We start from the raw sequence: 19,141 nt of genomic DNA on the forward strand, positions 1-19,141 counted from the left end.
CTCGGGGCGGTGGCTGAGGGGTCCCGGCTTAAACCACAGCGGGGCCGAGGCTGCCCCGGGAGCCGGCCCGGCCCCGCCGTGACTCACGGCCATGCCCCGCCCGCCGGTACCGCCCATCCCAGCCCGGCCCGGCCCGCACACCTCCCCCCTTACCCCTGCCCTGACAGCCGGGAGCCCCCCGAGCCCGAGGGAAGCAGAGCAGAGGCCGGGAGAGAGAAATGCGGGTTTATTGCAGGAACGGGGTGTGGGGCCGGGCCCGGCCTTCACGTGGTTGTGCTGTTACACGCATAGAGCAGGGCTCTTTCCTTCCAGGACCTCTGGGCTCCCCCAGCTCCCCGTCACCCACTCTGGGAGGGGAGACCCCGGCCTCTCCCCCAGCTCAGGCACATGCCCCAGTCCTCTCTCCTACCCCAATTCCTCCCAGTGTGGCAGAGCGCCACTTCCCATCCCTCCTTGCACAAGGCACTCCCCCATCTCAGCCCAAAGAAAGCTGCACCAGACACCTCCATTGCACAGCAGTTCCACACTGGGGACACAGAAAGCCCTGGGAGAGGTGCTGGGGCAGCTGCCCCCTCCCAGCAGCACCAGAACTCCTCGGGGTTTCCTCCTCTGCCTCCCCTGTCACACCACCAACTCCAGGGCCCTGCTGCCAAGGCAGCCACTGGAAACAGTAGCTGCAACTTCCACAGCAAGGCAGTGGGATGGGGGACAGGGCCTGAGCTTCTCCTCACAAGACATTAAGTTACTGGGTTGTAGGAACAGGAGCAGCAGAGCAGGAGGGACAGGGAATGTCTCACAGGGCGTTTGGTTTCTGCCCCCATGGCAGAAAAAACCACAGGGCGAACGCTCCTGGACTCAGAGCATGGGGCACATGCAAGACCCCCACCCTGGCACAGATGACCCCCCGCCCTCCAGAGACCCCCACCAGAAGGGCCTGAAGTGCTGCAAGAAGGAAAAGCTCCCCTGTCGCAATTGGTCCTTCAGCCCAGGGCAGTGCCGAGCGGGGCCAGTCCTTGTGCACACCCTGAGATCGTCCCACTGCAGCAGCAAGAGACCTTCCCCCTTCACAGTCCCACGGGCATCCCGCCTCTCAGATCTTGGAGGACTCCACCCGCTCGATCCAGGGCGAATCGATGCCGACATCCCTGGGCTCCGCCCGCAGCTGCCGCAGCTCCCGCTCCAGCGCCTGGCTCCGGTGGTACATCTCCATGTAGCTGGCCTGGAGCTCCCGCTGGTACCGCAGCACCTTCTCCTTCTCCTCCTGCCAGGTTTTCCTCTCCAGCTCAAAGTTCACAGCCTGCAGCTGGCCCTGACGCCGCTCCCGCAGCAGCTCTGCCCACAGCCACTCCACCTGCCGCTCCAGGGGCTCCGCCGAGTCGCTCTGGAGGCCCCGGCACTTGGAGTCATCAGTTTCGCAGCCAGGGAAGTCCTGGCACGACGGCATGGGGTCATCACCCAGAGGCAGCGAGGTGCTGGGCTCCGGGGGGCTCTGGAAGGAGTCTGCCAGCTGTGCCAGCTGGGAGTCCCTGGCCTGGACCTCTGCCTTGGCCTCCCGCAGCTGCGTCTTCAGGCTGAAGATCTCCCCCAGCTTCTGAGCCATCTCCTCCTGGGTGTCCCGGAGCTGCTGCTTCAGCAGGGAGATCTCGGCTGCCTTCTGGCACACCTGCAAGGCACGGGCAAGCAGTGAGGAAGGGCTGGGGGGGAGCAGGACCCCAGAGGTGGCAGCACCCCAAGTCGTCCTCCTGGGAGCCCATAAGCACCACACACAGCTCATCCCTCCTGTCCTGTGGCCCCGAGCAACACCAGAGCAGGAAACTGCTGCCCCCATGCTGGCTCCACAGCCAGGAGGGTGGCAACAGGGAGAGAAGGAAGGGGACTCACCTCCCACTTGGTCTCCTCCAGCTTGGGGCTGCCATGCTCGCCCTGGGGCTGCCGGAGCTTGGTCTCCTCGCACTGGCACTGCTGCAGGCTCAGCTCCTCCTGCAGCCGCTTCTTCTCCTGCTGTGCCTTGTAAAGCTGCAGCTGCAGCGCCCGCTGCCCGCGCTGCGCCTGCTGCATCACCTGCTGCAGCCGGGCCATGTACATCTGCTTCAGGTCCTCCAGCTCATCCAGCCACAGCCGCTGCTTGTCCTCAAATGCCTGCCAGCACAGGTGGACACTGGTGAGAGCAGTCCCAGAACGGACCCAAGAGGTCCCATGATACTTGGTCCTCCCACACTTGGGCATTCCAAGCCCATCACCCACCACGGCAGCTCCTCCACTGCTCCTTCCATCCCCAGATCCCTGCCCGAGGCACTCAGCGCTGCCCCAGCCCCACGGCTCACCTGTGTGAAGGGATCTTCAGTCTCGCTGAGGCTCCTCTTGAGCTGCCGCAGCTCCCCTCCCGTCTCCTGCAGCCGGTCCTCCAGCTGCTTCACCGCGTCCTCCAGCGAGTAGGAGAACTCGTAGGGCGGCGGGGGCTCGCCGGGGCTCTGCAGCCGGCTCAGGGTGGCCATGCTTTTGCAGGACAGGGGCATCTTCTCAGGGGCCAGGGTGTCCCTGGGGCTCCGGGACACCCTGTCCAAGGAGCCCCCAATGTGGTTGATGTGGCCCATGGAGGCGCTGAACTGGCTCTGGGCAGGCTTCAGGCGGGAGCCGTAGGATGGGAAGCTCTGGATGGAGTTGTGGCTGGAGTCAGAGGCCTCATCCAGGCTGATGGCGTGGAGCAGGTGGGTGCGGAGCGGGCCGTGCTGCGGGGCCGCTGTGCTGCTCTGCGACAGCAGCGTGTGCAGGCTCCCATTGCTCTTGGACAACTTCTGCCCCTTGGACGAGGACAGGCCCTGCATGGAGACCAGCCCCTTCCCAGCCACCGCCTTGAAGGCTGAGGGCCTGACACGGCACTGAAAAACAACAGCAAGGTAAAGTATGAGCCTCTACAGCCAGGGAGAACCCCCACACTCCCAGCTTCATATCCCTGAACATCCTCAAATCCCCACATCCCAAGCAGGGAGGCATGGCTCATTCTGCTCCATCCCCATCCTCTCGCAGACCAGGCCATATTTCAGGACCCCACAGCCTCACCTTGTCGAAGCGGCCCCGCTCGGGCAGGGAGCTCTTGGAGAAGTCGGCCCCACGGTGATGCTCCCGGGAGCAGCGCTCGGGGGACCGGTTCTCGCGGTCACTCTCGTAGTCCCGCTTGTAGCAGGCACCCGACACCTGGTGCTTCCGCTCCGACCGCGTCTCCTTCTTGGCCCCGTGCAGGTACCCAAAGAGCTCCCGCTGGCTCGGCCCCTTCCGCAGCAGCCCATCGGGCTGCCGGAGCCCCCGCGAGCCGCCCAGCGGGGCCCGCAGCTCCAGGGGGGACAGATCCTGCTTCTCCACCAGGCTGCCCACGCTGCCCATGCTGCCAATGACGCCAACGGGCTCCGAGGAGAGGTAGGTGCCGAGGACACGGGTGTCAGGCTCACAGGTCACAGGACCCTGTGCTGCTGCCATGGAGAATTAGAGAAAAGCCCAGAACCAGCACTGCCGAGGGAGAGACAGAGTCAGCGATGCCGGGCAGCCGGGACACACCCCCGCACCCCCTTTCCCAGCCAGCCCCAAGGGCCCACACGGGCTCCTGGCAGTGGGATGGATCTGCCATCTCCCGTGCAGCTTCCCGGGGGACAGGGCACAGCAAGCACCGGGGCGGGGGCTCCCTGCCGCTGGCCCCGCCATGGTGCAGCGCCTCCTCCCACACCCAGCCCCACCTCCCGCCCGCGGCCGGGGCCGGGGCCGGCACCAGAACAGGCACCTGCCGCCCAGCCAGGCGGGCGAGTTCGGGAGCCGGCAGCACCTGCCCGGGCCTGGCGCCAGCCCCGGCCCGGCGGCACCCAGCCTCCCCGCCGGGACCTCCGGCTCCGGACACCCTCTGGAGACCTCCCCAAAACGCCCCTGCGGATGCCCATCAGCTTGGCCTCCCCGGGGCGCGGACGGGACGGGCACCTCTCCGGCACCACGGGGACACTTCCCGCACAGCATGGGCGGCACGGGCTCCTGCACCTCGCAGGGCAAGATCCACACGGCTCCATCCATCCACAGGCATTCCCACCCCAACACCGGGCATGGACAAGGCGGCCACAGCCCAGCTGCTGCGTGCGTGCCGGGGACCCCGTGGCCGGACATGGCGTGAGGGCGGTGGGAAGGGGCAGGATGCTGACGGGACAATGCAGCTTCCTGCGCAGGTGGCCGGGGGAGGAAGGATGAGAGGATGCCTTCGGCCTCGGCTCTGGCTTCCCAGCGCTAGGGAGGGGACGATGGCCTCACATCAGTGCAGGGGACATAGCGAGTGTGGCAGGGGCGAGGCAGAGACCCCACCACCGCTCCCAGCCTCGCCGAGGGATCTGGGGCCGGGTTACACCCAGGAAGCTGCCCTGGTTCTCAGCACCACGCGCCAGGTAAACAAACACCCAGCTTTTAATTGCTGCCACGCACAAACCTGTCTGACAGCTCCCGGCCTGCGCTGTCACCTCCCTCTGCGAGCCCAACACCTGCTCCGGGCATCGGCACCCCACGAAGGGCAGCAGGGATGGACCCTCTGGAAGGAGCCGGGCTGCCTGCGGTGCCACCGGGCGTGCACGGGGATGCGGGACATGGATGTTCCCATGGTGGTGGTGAGGGGGGGCGTGGATGCACATCCAGCCCCCGGCACTGGGGAGCAGCTCGGCCGAGCCCCGCAGCGGCTCCTCCCGGCACAGGCGGCCGAGGAAGTAGGTCAGGTTGTGGGAGGTTTGGGAAACGCCGGGGGAGCCCGAAGGTGTCCTGCCTGCGGCAGGGAGGGGATCGCCCTCCAGGCGCCAAAACACCGGTCCGGCCAGCCCGGCTCCTTCGCGATCTGCACCCAACCCCAGCCGTGCCCGGGCAGGATACGGCCCCAAACCCTTTCGCTTTCCCATTCCCATTCCACCCGGGAGGGAACGGCGGGGTTGGAGGGAGGCGGGCGCGGGTCCCCGCGCAGCCCCCTCCGCGCCTCCCCGCAGCCCCGCCGGAATTTCCGGCACGGAGAAGGCGGAGGGGGCGGTCGGTGCCCGGGGCCGAGCCCGGGACAAAGCCCCGCTGGCCGGAGCGCAGGGGGGGAGGGGGATGGGGAGCGGCGGGGGCCGCCCGGGCCCGCACTCACCATGCCGGCGGCGCTGCGGTCCCGCACGGCTCCGCTCCGCGCTCCTTCCCTCGCCGCGTTTGAACGCGCCCCTCGGCCGCGGCCGCGCGGGGCGGCGGGCGGAGCCGGCACCGGCAAATCGCGGCGCGGGGGCGGCGGGACGGGAGGGGCGGGAAGCAGGAGGAGGAGGAGGAGGAGGAGGAGGAAGAAGGAGGAGGAGGAAGAAGAAGAAGGAGGGGGGCGGCCTGGCCGTGCCCACCAGCGGGGCGGGGCAGGGCTCGCTGGCCGGGAGTTGCGCGAAACCCTTCCCCCCAATGGCAGGGAGACCCCCGCAAATCCCCCCAGCTACAGCTCCGGGACCGGCAGCACTGAAGCCAGCCGGCCCCCAGTGAGCCGCTGATATCCCCGGATATCGCCCACCGAGAGTGGAGAGACATATTTTGCTTCGTACCTGCGGCGTGGAGAAGGGTTTCGGCTCCCTGGGACACTCTCTGCGCCGTCCTCTTGCAGGGCAACCCGGTGTCCCCCCCTCACAGCACCCGCGGGTGGGCAGGAGCCTCACAAAGCCCCGGGGGACACGGTGTACCCCCGTGGGGCTGCCGGCTGGCCTGGCGCCAGCGAGACGGGACACGCTGGATCCCTCTGAATCAGCGCTGCCACATCCTGGCCTGGAGCCGGTTTTGGCAGCCGCAGGGAGCGAGAATCCCGCCACGGGCTGGACCTGGTCACCGGCGTCCTCTGCCCTGCTCCGTCCCACGGCGCGGTGCCCGTCTGTCCCCGGGCAGGAGCCGCACCGTCCCCAGCTCGGCGTATCCGCTGTGCTCGCACTCCGGGCCCCGCTCGCTGCCAGCTCCCCCCGCCGCACAGCCGAGTCCTCAAGCTGTGCTGCCAGTGCTCTCCCACACACACACACTGTCCCCGGTCCCTGCTCGCCGGGCTCACATGCCGGTGGTGTCCTCGGTGCGCTGCCAAGGCACGCTCCGCTCCCTCTGGCCTCGGCCCCCGTTCCCCGCAGCTCCTGTGCCCAGCTGCGCACCAGCACGTGTGGCCTCTGAACCGGGGGGCCCTTCCCAACGGTGCCATTGCCCATCCTGCTGGCCTCAGGAATGTGTCTGCGATGCCCTGGCCCTCTGCCTGGAGCTCAGCCCGCGGGCACTGGCATCATCCCACGGGGCTCGGATCGGACAGGTTGCAGGGACGCCGGGTGACTGCAAGGGGTGCTGCTCACGGCCGCACCCCTCCTTCCCGTCTGCCCCGTTTCCTGCTCCTCCGTGGGCCCGAGCTCGTCCCCCTGAGACAGCAGCTTCCACAGAGCCCTGGGGCTCAGTCCTGCCCAGGTCACTCCAGCAGCCAGGGATGTCCCCTTCTTCAGGCAGAGATGCTCCAGCCTTCTCTTGCTTTTTGCCCAGTCCCCTCTCTGCTCACCTCACCCCCCAGTGCCCTCCTCTAAGATACTACAGCAATTTCACGTCCACCAGTAAACAGCTCCGGAACCATCCACTTTATAACAGCCTGGCAATAAAAGCCATCGATTGCTGTGCCCGCATCAACCCCTGCACGGCCTCACTGACAGCAACTGGGACTCCAGAAGAGGGGTCACAGAGGGGCAAGGCTGGGCCTCCAGGGGCCCTCTCTGCCCCTGAGCATTCTGATGTTCTCCTCAGGCTTGCTGAGAGCACGAGAACACTGGGAGGCTTTCGGCTCGGCTCTGCAGGGCTCCTGGGACTGCAGGCAGGGTGTTACCCATCTGTGGAAAAGCCATGGGGAAAAACTTCATCCCCTCCCGCTGGGCCATTGCCGATATCGAAGTGTGTGGGGGGAGCGGAGCTGAGCGACCTCCGAGTCACATTCAGGGCTATAAAAGGAAGCCGGGTCTCCAGCAGGGTGCCTCTTCCACAAAAGCAACCGGAGGATGAGGGGGCTGCGAGCGGAGCTGAGAAATAGCTGCCAGGCAGCGGGAGAGGAGCCTGGAGTGCTGAGCGAAGTGCGAGGTGCACATATGCTCTCTGTTTCTGCACAGATACGTCTTTATGAAACCTGCCCCAAATGGTGTCATCTATTTTGAACGGCGCAGAGGAATTCTTTGATCTGCCTCCACCAGCCCTGGCTGCGGTTCAGGCACTGGGAAGCGGCTGCCACACAGATGGCCAATCCCAAATCCGTGCCATGGAGAGGCAGGAGCGGGGCTGCTGGGTCGGTATCTCCCTCTGGCTGCCCACAGCGAGGGCGTGACTGGTCCTGGGAACACCTGTGGAGCAGTGCACCAGGTGTCCAAGTTCACCAGCACCTTCACGCCAGATACCAGCGCTGCTTTGGGGCCACCAGGCTGGAAAGGCCATTGGGAGCTCTTGGGCAGCACACCCACACACTGCCCCGAGGATGGGCCTGCCCCCTCCACGATGCAAAGCAGATCCTCACCACCCTGCACTGCCACCTTGATCCCTGCCTCAGAGGCAGCCGCCCCCACACCCTATCCAAGACTCCTCTCCCAGCTCCAGAGCAGCAGAGAGAGCAGAAGGCACCAGATCTCTCCAGACACCCCATCCCACAGCCCCTACACGGTACATGACCCCCGCACTTGGCTCTGATGCTTTTTCCCCTCCCTCCCTCCTTCCTCTCCGGAGCTACTCGTCTTCCCAGGATGGTGACAGCTTCTCTCTGGGGATGCAAAGCGACCGCTCCAGGAAGTGCCAGGCAGGAGATGAGGACAGAAGGGGCCAGGAAAGGCGGAGGGCCTGGTGCCAGCGCCGGTGGCAGGACTGAACTGAGGGGTACTGGCTGTTCAACCAGGCCTACCCAGCTTGAGGAGGCGGAAGAACCCAAAATGTGTGCCAAGACCCTGGGGGAGACATCAGGTTTTCCAACCCCCCCCAGAAAGGCTGTGGCAGCACATGCCACAGAAGGCAGGCAAGGAAAGGAGAGCCCAGCCAGAATTCTCCTCCTCACTCCAGAGAGGTCCTGGCCTCCAAGTGCTGACATCCAGCAGCGCTGTGGATGCTGGGAGTCGGACATGGCTCAACCACAACCACTTCCTGCAGTGAAATGACAACAGCCCAGCCCTGGGGGTACCTGGCAGCTGGAACAGGCACCATCTCTCTGAGAGCCCATTTCAGACTGGCTTGGCCTCTGAACCAGAGCAGCTCAGAGCTCACCTGTCACACAGAGAGGAGCTGGGGCCAAGCCAGAACAGGTGTGCTGAAGGAAGGTGAAGGCAACAGGAAAATGGAGTAGTGCCAGCACAGCCCAGGGCATTCACAACTCACAGGTGCCCTGACAGTTCTTTATTGTCCTCTGAGCTGCGTGGCAGCTCAGCTATGTCCAGCACAGGAAAGCCACCTCCTGCACCTGCCCTGGGAGGCAGCACCAGCGCCTGCAGCGATACCAGCGAGTCCCACTCTCAGCCTCTTCTGTTGCTCTCAGCAAAGTCCAGTTCTCAGCCTCTTCTGCTCCTCTGTGTCTCGCCAGCACTGCCATGCTCATCCACTGCCAAAATCCTGCCTGCTCCAGGCAGCTCCGCAGCACCCACGGAGTCTTGGCACCAGCACAGAGCACACGACTGGCACATGGGGAGGGGCTCAGCCAAACGTGCACCAGGGGGTCTCATTTGTGTCACAGTCCAGCAAGATATTAAGGACAGTGCAAGGGGCTCCTGCCACTCTCAGATCTGTCCGTGACTCGATTCGGTACCTCACGTTGTTCAGGCCTCCCTCCCGATCCACCTTAAACTGTTCCTGAGGAAAAGAAAGACTGTTCGGCCCAGGATGGACAGGACAAGCACCCAGTGCCTGGAGAGGGAGCCAGAGCTGGCAGGGGAGGACATGAGCAAGGAGAGCTCAAAGCACGTGGTGACCACAGCCCAAAGCTCCCGTGGTTCCCCCTGACCAGAGGTCTCACCTGCTTCTGCGCAGCAATGCGCTTCTGGTCTCTCTTCCTCCAGGCTGGGTCATGCAGGTGCTGGAAAGTCTCGTATCCAGTCGTGATTCCAGAGGGACGACGAACCTGGGAGAAGAGCAGAGCTTCCATAAAGCTACTGGAAAACTCCTGCACCTGCTGCTGGAGCACAGGGCTGCCTTCCCCACATCCCAGCCTGGGTGGCCACAGTGGGGCCAGGTGAAGAGACAAGAAAAAGGGCAATTTCAAGCCAGGAGGGTGCAGAGACCCCTTACCTGGAGACCAGCTCCTTTGATACGTCGATAGAACTCATCGTCCTCCCGTCCCCAGCCCCAGAAGCGGTTGGACATGCCATTGCACTGGAACAAGAGCAGCACCGTGCCAGCCAAGGTTCAGCACAACTCCATGGCCTCAGAGGAGCAGACACCAGCCCAGCCTCCCCTCTCCTGCCCCCCAGCAGCTCAGACCACAGGCTCTGTCCCCAAACCATTTTGACTCCTTTCCCCACTTCTCAAGTTCACTGTGATAATGTCATAGCCCCTGCCCCAAACTGTCCAGGACACCCCACCCAGGAGCTCACCAACTCATAGTGCTGCTTGGTGAGCAGCAGGATGCCACCCACATAGGTCTTGTAGTGATAGAGCGGGTGCAGCTCAGGGGATGCCACGTGGAAGGGCCCTGCCTCCGGGAAGCTGTAGTCCAGGTGCTCGTTGAGGGGCAGGAGATCCACGTCATGCATGGCGATGTAGTCGGTGTCGTTGCCGCTCTCCAGGAAGCCCACGTTGATCAGGGATGCCCTGTTAAACCTGCCACGGGATTGGGGGCTCTCAGTGCCAGGCACAGCAGCCACTGTCCGCACACATCCCTCTGCCATGGTCATCAGTGCTCAGTGTCCGGTCCCCAAACAAGGGCACATGCAAACACAGCACTCCATCCTGCAGCTGCAGCCCTGCTTCCCCCTGCACGGCGAGCTGGGAGCAAGTGACAGCATTTCCAAACACCCCTTGGACTGTCTTTGAATTCCAGAGTCCCCAGATGTTTGCTGCTGCAGACCTGTGACACTGGGGAGAAAGCCAAAATACCCGGGGATAAAGGATTCTGTGCTAAGATTCTGTTCTTGCTAAGGAAGAAGGAAGCAAACCACCACTTCATCCATCTCTAAGCTCTAGAATGAGCCTGCCCCTGACATCCCACTGCCCCGGCCCTCCGCTTCTCCGTGAGACCCTCCCAGCACTCAGAAAGCTTCGGGAAGGACCCCCATGGCACAGGAAGACGCTACCTGAAATGATCCACTTGGTTGAGGATGAAGATGTGGTGGCGGATCCTCTTCTTGCTGAGGAAGCGGTGCATGTAGGGCACGAAGGCCAGCAGCTCCTCGAAGCGCTCTCGGAAGGGCACCAGCAGCGCCAGCCGGTGCGGCCCCCACGACGGCTCCTCCTCGGGCGGCTGCAGCGGGGCGGGGGGCGGGCACGGCTGCCGGGGAACCCCCCGGTCCTGCCCGCCCGGCGCCGTCCCCTCGCCCGAGCAGCTGAGCTGGAGCCAGAGCAGCGAAGCGAAGCCGAGCAGCAGCGCCAGGAGGAACAGCGGGAATGCGGAGAGGCGGCCGGGGAAGAGCCGCAGGAGCGGCGGGGACCTGCGGGATGGCGCGGGGTCAGCGCACGGCGGGACCTCCGCCCCCCCCGCACCGCGATAGCGTCCCCCCAAGTCTCCTTGCCCCCCTCCCCCGGTACCGGCCCCACGGACCCCGCCGGGCTCACCCTCCGCCGCGCAGCCGGAGCGCGTCCCTGCGGCGGGCCGGGCCCATGGTGCCCGCCCGGCCCCGCGGGCAGCGGGACACGCTGGCTGCGCCCGCCGCTCCCCCTTCTTCCCCGGAAACACGGCCCCGCTCTCTTCCGCTGAAGGGGCGGGACGGGGGCGGGACCGGCCGCCGGGGACATCCCCCCCCATCCCGCCCCACCGCCACCCCCCCGCGGGGCTCCTCCGGAAATCGCGGGGACACCCCATCACATCCCCTGGAGATGCCGGTGAACACAGATCCCCGCCCGCAGTTCCTCTGGGATCCTTCCAGGATTGCCTCCCTGCACACCCCACTAAGCTGGGACCCTCCCACCAGCGCTTCCCAGCAGAGCTCCCTTTCTCTCCCCCCCCGAGACAGAGCCAGAGCCACGGGTGGTGTCAGTCCTTTAATGCCCCACTCGCAGCCCCCTCCCCACAGCCCCTCACGTTCACACCTGCCCGAGGCAGCACAGCAAGTCCCAGCAAGGCGGGGGGAGCGCTGGAAAAACCAGGGAGCAACCTCCAGGCTCCCATAGCACAGCTCTGGGGAGCCAGCGGGCATCATCCCCCTCAGTCCAACCCGCGGGAGGCCCAGGGCCGGGCAGGGGTTACAGCCAAACAGACAGGTAAGAAAATACTTCTGGTATTTCTCAGAAACAGCATTTAGAAACCACAGTTTTTTACAGCTCCCCATAAAAAAAGATGGGTTTGGGCACAGGTGCTCCACTAGTAGAAACGCTTGTTCCGCTCCTGGCGTTTCTGGAAGACCACGGCTCCCACCACGGCGCAGACAATGATGCCCAGCAGTGCACAGAGCAGGAGCAGGAACACCTTCCAGCCCGTCAGTGGCCCGCTCCGGAAATTCCCCGTCGGGTCATCCACGTTGTCTGCAAGGGAAAGAACAGCTACAGAGACAGACACAACCTCGGCTCCTGTGGAGTTTTGCCGGGTGTCACATCTTCAACGCCTTCCAGAGTCCAGCCCCGACATCCCAATTCCCCCTGGAAGGTTTCCAAAGCCCACAGGCTCACCTTTGGGGGATTTAAGGAGGCTGACGCTCGGCTCGATCTTGGTCCAGTCAACGGTCTCATCTTCTACAGGGTGCTCCACCATGAGCTGGAACAGCTTCATCGAGATAATGTCGTGATTGTCTGGGGAACAATCATGAGCACCAAATGCCATCAGAAGCTCTGAGATGTCCACACACTCAGAGCACCCCTCAGACCCTCCTCTGCCAGGTCCAGTCTCCTTCCCTCTCAAGCCACCCTCATCCCCAGGTATCAAACTGCAATCCAAAGACATTCCTTAGCTCTCAGGTGCCTCCTTTCCCCAGCCATGGGTCCCAAAAGGGTTTCAGGAGCCCAGTAAACAATTCAGGGAAAGGAAGCCATGGAAACTATCCAGTGCATCCAGTGTTACAATCACAGAATCACAGAATTTTTAGGGTTGGAAGGGACCTCTGGATATCCAACTCCTCTGCCAAGGCAGGGTCACCTAATCCAGGCTCCAACCACCACGTGTTCCCCTGAGCAAAGCCCCCTCTCACCAGACAGATCTCCTGTGCCAGCAGAAGCACCAAAGAAGTACCCAGTTGGCAGCTGCACCCCTGCGATGTCGATGCAGTTCTTCCATTCATTCTTGTCTTCCACGTCAGTCATCACCTGCAAAACCAGGAGAGGGTCACACCAGGAATGTTCAGGACCATGGGACAGGCCAGCTTGGAAGGGACCACAATCTGATGCAACCTTCCCGCTCAAGCAGGGCCATCCCAGATCACACGGATTGTGTCCAGATGATTCACAAATATCTCCAGTGAGGGACACTCCACACCCTCTCCAGGCAACCACCTTTGGCACACCACTATCCTGCCTGCCTGCACCTCTGCAGCTGGATGTGCTGGCCAGGCAGTGGCTGAGCCTGGAAGACCATCTCCAGCTCCTGGTACAGCCAGCCCTGCCCCACCTCAAGCGCAGGTGCCCCACCAGGTCTCACCGTGAGCCGGCCCCGGAGTAGCGGACGGCCAGGAAGGTGTCGTGGTTCTGGTTGCGCAGGTCAGCGGAGCAGCCGGCCAGCTCCGTTCCAGCGCCCGTCCTTGCTGTGGTCGTAGGTCAGGGAGCCGTTGTTGACCATGGCTGAGATGTAGGGGAACACGCGCTGCGGGGCACAGACAGCGGCTGCCGGGGCTGCGGGAGCTCCCGGCGGCACAGCCGGAGCCTCCGTGCCCGCAGGGGGAGCAGGGTGGGAGCACGGCACGGAGCACAGCACCACAACATCACGGCTGCTTCTCCATCTAAAGCTGCTTCTGAACTGAGCCAGAGCTGCCTAAAGCAGAGCCACCCTTTCTGAGCTCCCATTTCAAGACCCCCATCCTGTGATTCTGTGAATAAACCCACCCTGTATTGCATGGCCAGAGCAGAGACAGCCCCAAGCTTGCAGAGCGGCTGGATAAAAATCCCAGAATCATTTAGGTTGGAAAAGACCTCTGAGATCATTCAGTCCATCCTGTGAGCAATCCCGACCTTGTCAACTAGCCCTGACTGCCATGTCCAGTCATTCCTTGAACACAAGAAGTGTAAGAACAGAGCAGAAGACCCAGAATGGGCAGAAATCTCACATAAGCAGCAAAACCACTCACAGGGTTTTGTGATCAGTAAGTTACCTACACCAGGAGAGGACAACTGGAGGCAGGAATTCGCCTCCCATGAGCATCAAGACAACAGGGAGATGGGTCATTTCCAGGTGCCTTATGACTGAGGTATCATGGTTTTGGGGGTACAGACCCCAAAGCACAGTTTTGTTTTCTGACTGTGCCATAATGAAATCCACAAACACAGAGCAGGACAGAAGGAAAGGATCCCCAGCCCTCACAGGACTGATCTCTACTGTGGCCATGGGGAATTCTGGAGCAAAAAGGAGGCCCAGGAGTTTCTTTCAGACACACAGAGGTTGCAAAGGGAAAATAAAGGCAGAAACATCACGGAATGAGCATCCAAAGCACAGAAGTCAGGGAATGACACTCAGGATGTATATTAGCTGGTGGTGCTGGGTTTACACCAGCTCTGTGCCTGCTCTCCTGTGCAGAGAAAATGCCTTGGAAACATCTGTGTAGTCAAGAGCAGCACAAGAAGGAGAAGGGAGCTTCTTAGCTCCATTAATGCACACCAAGTCTTCCCTTTACCAACTCCCAGGCCAGGAAGAGCAGACCACACTCAAGTAAGGAGAGACTTTTCCTTGGATCAGGTGACAAGCACTTGGAGCAGGAAGGAAACAGCCTGGTGGGCACTGCACAAGCTGCTTGGACCACTCACCTCCGTCGCCTCATCATTAGGATAGGTATCAAGGAAAATAGCCAGTCCATGAAAGTTGTCCTTGCTGCCAAAAACAGGACCTGAAACAGGGCAGAGCAGTGGAGAGAGGGGGAGACAGAAGGAGGTCAGAATTCGTGCTCAGAGCGTTCTGAGCTGTACAAACTGTTCACTGCCAAGCAGGTGGCTGAGGGCACCTGCTGCCCGGGCAGAACACACAGGACACGTCACCGTAATCTAGTGAAACCAGACAGGGGGAGCCCAGAGGCGCTCCCTGGCCAGCTGCCTTCCGGGACAGGGCCCGTGTGCTGCGGACCAGCCGGTTCCTGGCACTGACCTGGCGTCAGGCGCTCCTGCGTGTACCACAGCGCCAGCCCATCCCCGTGCAGGTTCTTCTTGCCGGCTCCGTGGATCTTGAAGTGGACGTGGAGCTCCCAGTCCTTGAGGAAGCAGGGCTGTGGGAGAAACCCCAGCGGCGTCAGGGCAGGAGGCGGCAGGGCCGTCCCGAGCCCCCGCCCGTCTCTGCCCGGGCTCTCACCACGCGGTTCCAGATGGAGCCCTCCCGACTGCGCTCGTCGGGCGTCAGGCGCACGTACTGGCTGGTGACCATGGTGCTACCCTGGAAGTCCCACAACGGCATCGCGGCGGAGCCCGCGCCTGTAGAGGAGCGAAGAGAGCGCGGATCAGCCCGGGCCGCTCGCGGGGGGCCCTGCGCGTCCCCCCGGCCCCGCGCTCACCCTGGTACGGCTTCATCAGCGAGTGCTCCCGCTTTAGGTGCTCGCTGTTGCCATCCGTGAGCTCGGCGGGCACCGGGCGCGGCCCGGCCAGGGCCAACAGCAGCGCGGCCGCCGCCACCAGCCCGCCCGCACCCGCCGCCATGCTCCGCTTCCGCCTTCCCTTCCGGCGCTCCGCCCCGGCCCCGCCTCTCAACAGAAACAGCCAATCAGAAACCCGAGCTCACCGTGGTCCCGCCCCCATCCGTGAGCGGCATCACCGTCCGCCTATTGCAGGGGAGAGGGCGGGGCCAGCGGGCGCGTAGCCCCCGTTGCACGGCGGGAGGCGGGAGGAGGGGACCGAACGGCCTCCCGGCGGGTGCTACGCGTGCGCGGCAGCGCGGGGCGTGCCGGGAGCTGTAGTCCGCCCGCCCTCCCCGGGGCCGCTCACGTGCGCGGCTCGTGGCCCCCGCGGGACACGTGACCCGCCTCGACGGGTCCCGGGAACGGGAACGGGAACAGCCCCGGGATGGGCCCAGGGAACGGCCTCGGGAAGAACGGCCTCGGGAAGAACGGCCTCGGGAAGAACGGCCTCGGGAACGCAGAGCAGCGGGTCAGCACCGCCGCAGCGGCGCGGGAAGGACAGGCCGAGGGCACGCGTGGAGGTCACAGCAGCTTTATTGAGGGGTCGCAGGGCAGCCCTGCCCCGCTCCCGCAGCTCTCCCCTCATCCCTCCGCCACGGCCAGCCGTGGTGGCCAGGCAGCGGAATCTCCCAGCCCTCCGGATGGGCACCTCCAGGCAGGCGGCAGCCCCGGCTGGGACACAGCGCGCGTCCCGGGGGTACAGGGTCCCCTCGGCCGCACAGAGCAGCCTCCGCCGGCACCGGGCAAGGAGACCCCGCCGTTGGCGACTGGTCCTGCCTTCGTGCTTGTCCCGAGTCCTGTGCGCACATGGGGACTCCTCTGGCCAGCGAGAGGTGCCGAAGGGATGCTTTCCCGAGCCTCTGTACCGTGGCACGGCTGGGGCAGCACCGGTGCCATCCTGCAGGAGCACAGGGGGACGGACACACAGCGCACGGGTGCCTGGGGGTGCAGCCGGCACCGTGTCGGGGTGCCCGGCATGCCCGGGGCATGTGTGGGTCACAGCAGCACCCGTGGGGTGTAACAGCAGCGTGGATGGACAAGTCCTGGGCAGGTTCTCGTGCTGGAGGTGTGCGAGCCCTCAACACGGTGGGACTTTATATGGGAAAATACTGGCAGAACATTCGAAATGTTTAACGGGAGAGTGAGGCAAGATGAGCTTGAGATAACAGAACACTTCACAGGAGAGGGAGGCAGGATGCGCTTGAGATAACAGGACACTTGAAAGGAAAGGGAGGCAGGAGGCCCTTAGGATAACAAGAACATGAAAGACACGAGCCAGCTGAGATCACCATTGCAGAAGAGCTGAATTGTGCGCATGCTCTGGAGCAAGAGGTGAAAAGGACAACTTCGAGGAAGACTTGGGGCCTTCATCCCATGACCACCCGAGATGACCACCAGAGAGCATTACACATGGTCAAGTGGATGTGAATTAGTGCCCAAAAGTATTTAGCATAAGACTACCCTTTTCTGAGTTGTATGAATAATGCATGAGCTGTGTGTAATAAATTGCTGAAAATCCACGATGTTGGTGTGCACGATAAGAGGACGCATCCCCCCCGTGCACCCATCCCATTGCTGAATAAACAAATACCTGCTTCAAAGACTCGGTCTCTGGAGTTCCTGGTACCCTGGTGTGAGTCAGGACACGTGCTTCCCTCCAACAGCACGGGGGCTGCAGGGGAGTCAGGGGGTGTGAGGAGCCCGTGGAAGCCCGGGAGGCAGGGAGAGGGGAAGCCAGCTGATTAGTGGAAGACTGGGTGGGAAAATCATCCGAACATGGCAGTCTGAGGCTCAGGCCCGAGCCAAGGGATTGGGGGGTTGGCCGTGGCATAGGGACCTGCAGCTCAGGCCCGTCTGGCACTTTGCAGCTCTCACTTCTTCCTGTTCATGATCTGGCTGGAAATCCAGTTCATCCCATCCTGGAGGGGAAGAACGATGTGAGCGCAGGCCCTTGGGTCCACTCCCAGCTCTGCAGAGCCCACAGGCCCCCATCTCTACCTGCACCCCTTCCCCAGACAGGGCCGAGCAGGCCTGGATCTGCCACTCCCGGTCCCGGTAGGTGTGGAGGCTCAGCCCTTCTGCGATTTCGGCTGCGGGTGCTGCAGTCACCAGGTCCTGCTTGTTGGCAAACACCAGTAGCGGGACGCCCGTGAGGGACTCGTCCTCCGTGAGCTCTGCCAGCTCCTGCCAAGAGAGAACCTTCTCCCAGGGCTGCTGCCCTCCTCCACGGAGCTGCACAGCATGTGCTGGACACCTCAGCCCTCCAAATGCCTCATCCCTTCTCTCTGGTGCTTGTGGCAGATAAGGAAGGGGTGAGGTCTTGACATCCCATGAGAGAGAAGCTCCCAAAGGAGCTTCACCTCCTGAGGTCCATTAGCCCAGGAGCCACACACAGGGCTACCTGAGGACTGAAGCCCTCCCAGCACCGAGAGCCCTGGGCAAAGGGCAGCTGCAGGAGGCTCCTGCCAGTCCCGAGCTGTCTGGCACACCCACACCACCGTCTGGTGCCGGAACAGCCGGGGCTGGCACTCAGAGTCTCACCTTCCCCTCTCAGAGCTTCATTCCCGGGTTTGTAACTGAATTTGCTACTTGTAAACCTTTGTTTGGCTGTATCACTGACCTGGTGCTGGGGGGTGGGATGAGGGCTGGAGATTGAGGGGTCACTTTCACCAGGGACTGTCACCCCTGTGCTGGGCACCCTTGGAGCATCTCAGCTCAGGGGGAGCTGCTGGGCCATGGAGTGGGATATCTCTGCCTGCTGAGACTCTGATCTTGAGCCTTCCCATAGCGCTCCCAGGACAGCATGGCCCCTCCCTGCAGCACTGCCCCACAACTGAGAGTAGCTTCGCTTCACCCTCGTCCTCAAAGAGCTGGTGCCAGACAGATCCGAGCCCCAGGACCCCACAGCCACCCCTCGCTGCACCCCTCATACCTGCCCTGTCTCCTCAAAACGCTTCTGGTCAGCACTGTCAATGACATAAATCTGCCATGGGGACAAAAGGGACAGTCAGGGACTCCTTCTTGCCTGGCTGCACAGCCCTTCTGTGGGGCCCACGCAGCACTCACAGGGCTGGGGGTGCTGCCCCACTCACCAGCAGGTCTGTGCTGCCCAGATACTTCTTCCAGTATGGGCGGATGGAGCGCTGCCCCCCGATATCCCAAACATTCAGCTTCAAACCGTGGGAGTGGACGCTCTTGATGTTGAATCCCTGCACGGGGAATCCCGGCATCACTCAAGGGATGGGTGGGACCTGCCCCCTCTGCCGCCGCCCGAGGCCCCCAGCAGCACCTACCTGTGTGGGGGTGATGGTGCTGACTTCCTCGGACGCCAGGCGCTTCAGCAGCGTCGTCTTGCCGGCATTGTCCAGCCCCAGCAGGACGATGCGGAGCTCCTGCTCCGGCGAACCCTTCAGCTTCTGGATGACAGAGAGCAGCCCCTGGGGGCGGGGGGTGCTGGGGGAGCCCTGTGGGGTGCCGGGTGGCTGCAGAGTACCCTTGTTTGGGAGAGGGGAACTGGGCACACTGCTGGCTTTGGGTACCCTGTGTCTCTGACCCGAGCAACCACCAAGGCCCAGCTCCCAAAGGGTGCAGGCTCGGCGTGGTCCCACAGCAGATCTGCCCACCCCAATTCCCCTTCCTGGGTGTGCTGTCCCAGCCCTGGGACCCCTCCCAGCTCCTGGGCAGGCTGGGGGAACATGCCCCAGGTAGAGCCCTGCTCTGCCAGCCCTCCCAGCGCCACCACCGGCAACTGGTGCCGCACACCCTCCCTGGAGCCGGTGGGATGTCACCCGACCCCGCTTACCTTCTGCACATCACCCATGGTCTGGGAGTCGCTCCGGCCCGCGGCACCACCTGGGGAGCTGCCGGGGCTCGTCCCCGGGGCCCGCCGGCCGGTGCGTGACTGGCACGCTCCCCGTCCCCGGGGGAGGAAGAGGATTACGGGCTCCGGAATTAGCTGCTGTTCTTCCATTTACCCACGGCATTAAATAATGCCCTCAGCAAATCCCCCAGCCAGCTGTCGTCCCGCCGCCACCTACCCCCAGGATAAACCAGGTCCCCCCGGGCTGGGGCACTGGGGCACGGGGCATCCCTCTCCCCACGGGGAAGGGGTCCCAGCCTGGGAAGATGCCGAGCCCAGGCACAGGGCTGACACAGCCTCCCACATCGGGATGCCTCACGTTGAGGCAACACCAGCA

At 63.5% G+C, this 19,141-nt stretch overlaps 5 protein-coding genes across 7 annotated transcripts; all 5 read right to left on the reverse strand.

Annotated features, from left to right (window-relative positions):
• Positions 1 to 211: 211 nt before the first annotated feature.
• Positions 212 to 5,824, reverse strand: N4BP3 (NEDD4 binding protein 3). Of its 2 annotated transcripts, none has more exons than XM_039559558.1 (5): positions 5,568 to 5,824; positions 3,061 to 3,504; positions 2,325 to 2,879; positions 1,882 to 2,139; positions 212 to 1,663 (listed from the first exon to the last, which is right to left on the reverse strand). In XM_039559558.1, exons 2-5 carry the CDS (start codon positions 3,472 to 3,474, stop codon positions 1,091 to 1,093), a joined length of 1,800 nt encoding a protein of 599 aa, XP_039415492.1. In that variant the 5' UTR covers positions 3,475 to 3,504; positions 5,568 to 5,824; the 3' UTR covers positions 212 to 1,090. The 2 variants fall into 2 exon arrangements, with proteins under 2 accessions (XP_039415492.1, XP_039415491.1); XM_039559557.1 differs by lacking the exon at positions 5,568 to 5,824 and adding an exon at positions 5,138 to 5,248.
• Positions 5,825 to 8,344: 2,520 nt separating this feature from the next.
• On the reverse strand, positions 8,345 to 10,869 carry B4GALT7 (beta-1,4-galactosyltransferase 7). The gene is made up of 6 exons (XM_039559559.1): positions 10,765 to 10,869; positions 10,287 to 10,640; positions 9,588 to 9,813; positions 9,283 to 9,366; positions 9,011 to 9,115; positions 8,345 to 8,847 (listed from the first exon to the last, which is right to left on the reverse strand). Exons 1-6 carry the CDS (start codon positions 10,809 to 10,811, stop codon positions 8,692 to 8,694), a joined length of 972 nt encoding a protein of 323 aa, XP_039415493.1. The 5' UTR covers positions 10,812 to 10,869; the 3' UTR covers positions 8,345 to 8,691.
• A 308-nt stretch (positions 10,870 to 11,177) lies between these two features.
• On the reverse strand, positions 11,178 to 14,979 carry LMAN2 (lectin, mannose binding 2). The gene is given in 10 exon segments (XM_039559560.1): positions 11,178 to 11,670; positions 11,815 to 11,934; positions 12,330 to 12,444; positions 12,776 to 12,792; positions 12,795 to 12,861; positions 12,863 to 12,937; positions 14,092 to 14,171; positions 14,426 to 14,543; positions 14,627 to 14,745; positions 14,826 to 14,979. Coding segments are annotated over 10 exon segments (1,014 nt in total). The 5' UTR covers positions 14,968 to 14,979; the 3' UTR covers positions 11,178 to 11,509.
• A 204-nt stretch (positions 14,980 to 15,183) lies between these two features.
• Positions 15,184 to 16,800, reverse strand: LOC120410747. Its single transcript, XM_039559839.1, has 2 exons — positions 16,537 to 16,800; positions 15,184 to 15,843 (listed from the first exon to the last, which is right to left on the reverse strand). Exons 1-2 carry the CDS (start codon positions 16,774 to 16,776, stop codon positions 15,184 to 15,186), a joined length of 900 nt encoding a protein of 299 aa, XP_039415773.1. The 5' UTR covers positions 16,777 to 16,800.
• Positions 15,462 to 18,920, reverse strand: LOC104689660 (ADP-ribosylation factor-like protein 3). Of its 2 annotated transcripts, none has more exons than XM_039559562.1 (6): positions 18,748 to 18,920; positions 18,239 to 18,382; positions 18,038 to 18,154; positions 17,878 to 17,928; positions 16,944 to 17,129; positions 15,462 to 16,864 (listed from the first exon to the last, which is right to left on the reverse strand). In XM_039559562.1, the coding sequence occupies exons 1-6, from the start codon at positions 18,913 to 18,915 to the stop codon at positions 16,817 to 16,819; spliced, it is 714 nt and encodes a 237-aa protein (XP_039415496.1). In that variant the 5' UTR covers positions 18,916 to 18,920; the 3' UTR covers positions 15,462 to 16,816. The 2 variants fall into 2 exon arrangements, with proteins under 2 accessions (XP_039415496.1, XP_039415495.1); XM_039559561.1 differs by having other exon boundaries at positions 18,239 to 18,439.
• Between the last annotated feature and the right edge of the window lie 221 nt (positions 18,921 to 19,141).

This window comes from Corvus cornix, chromosome 13 (assembly GCF_000738735.6).
Source record: "Corvus cornix cornix isolate S_Up_H32 chromosome 13, ASM73873v5, whole genome shotgun sequence".
Taxonomy (NCBI): domain Eukaryota; kingdom Metazoa; phylum Chordata; class Aves; order Passeriformes; family Corvidae; genus Corvus; species Corvus cornix.

Excerpts from the sequence above, each read along its gene's own strand:
- N4BP3 (XM_039559558.1), bottom strand. The coding sequence starts at position 3,474 with ATGGCAGCAGCACAGGGTCCTGTGACCTGTGAGCCTGACACCCGTGTC. Across the intron at positions 2,880-3,060 it reads AGCGGGGCCGCTTCGACAAG|TGCCGTGTCAGGCCCTCAGC; the intron begins GTGAGGCTGTGG and ends GTTGTTTTTCAG. Across the intron at positions 1,664-1,881 it reads TGGAGGAGACCAAGTGGGAG|GTGTGCCAGAAGGCAGCCGA; the intron begins GTGAGTCCCCTT and ends CGTGCCTTGCAG.
- B4GALT7 (XM_039559559.1), bottom strand. The coding sequence starts at position 10,811 with ATGGGCCCGGCCCGCCGCAGGGACGCGCTCCGGCTGCGCGGCGGAGG. Across the intron at positions 10,641-10,764 it reads CTCCGGCTGCGCGGCGGAGG|GTCCCCGCCGCTCCTGCGGC; the intron begins GTGAGCCCGGCG and ends GCCATCCCGCAG. Across the intron at positions 9,367-9,587 it reads CCAAGCAGCACTATGAGTTG|TGCAATGGCATGTCCAACCG; the intron begins GTGAGCTCCTGG and ends CTCTTGTTCCAG.
- LOC120410747 (XM_039559839.1), bottom strand. The coding sequence starts at position 16,776 with ATGCCACGGCCAACCCCCCAATCCCTTGGCTCGGGCCTGAGCCTCAGA. Across the intron at positions 15,844-16,536 it reads AGACCGAGTCTTTGAAGCAG|GATGGCACCGGTGCTGCCCC; the intron begins GTATTTGTTTAT and ends GTGCTCCTGCAG.
- LOC104689660 (XM_039559561.1), bottom strand. The coding sequence starts at position 18,915 with ATGGAAGAACAGCAGCTAATTCCGGAGCCCGTAATCCTCTTCCTCCCC. Across the intron at positions 18,440-18,747 it reads CCATGGGTGATGTGCAGAAG|GGTACTCTGCAGCCACCCGG; the intron begins GTAAGCGGGGTC and ends CTCCCAAACAAG. Across the intron at positions 16,865-16,943 it reads TGTCTGGGGAAGGGGTGCAG|GATGGGATGAACTGGATTTC; the intron begins GTAGAGATGGGG and ends CTTCCCCTCCAG.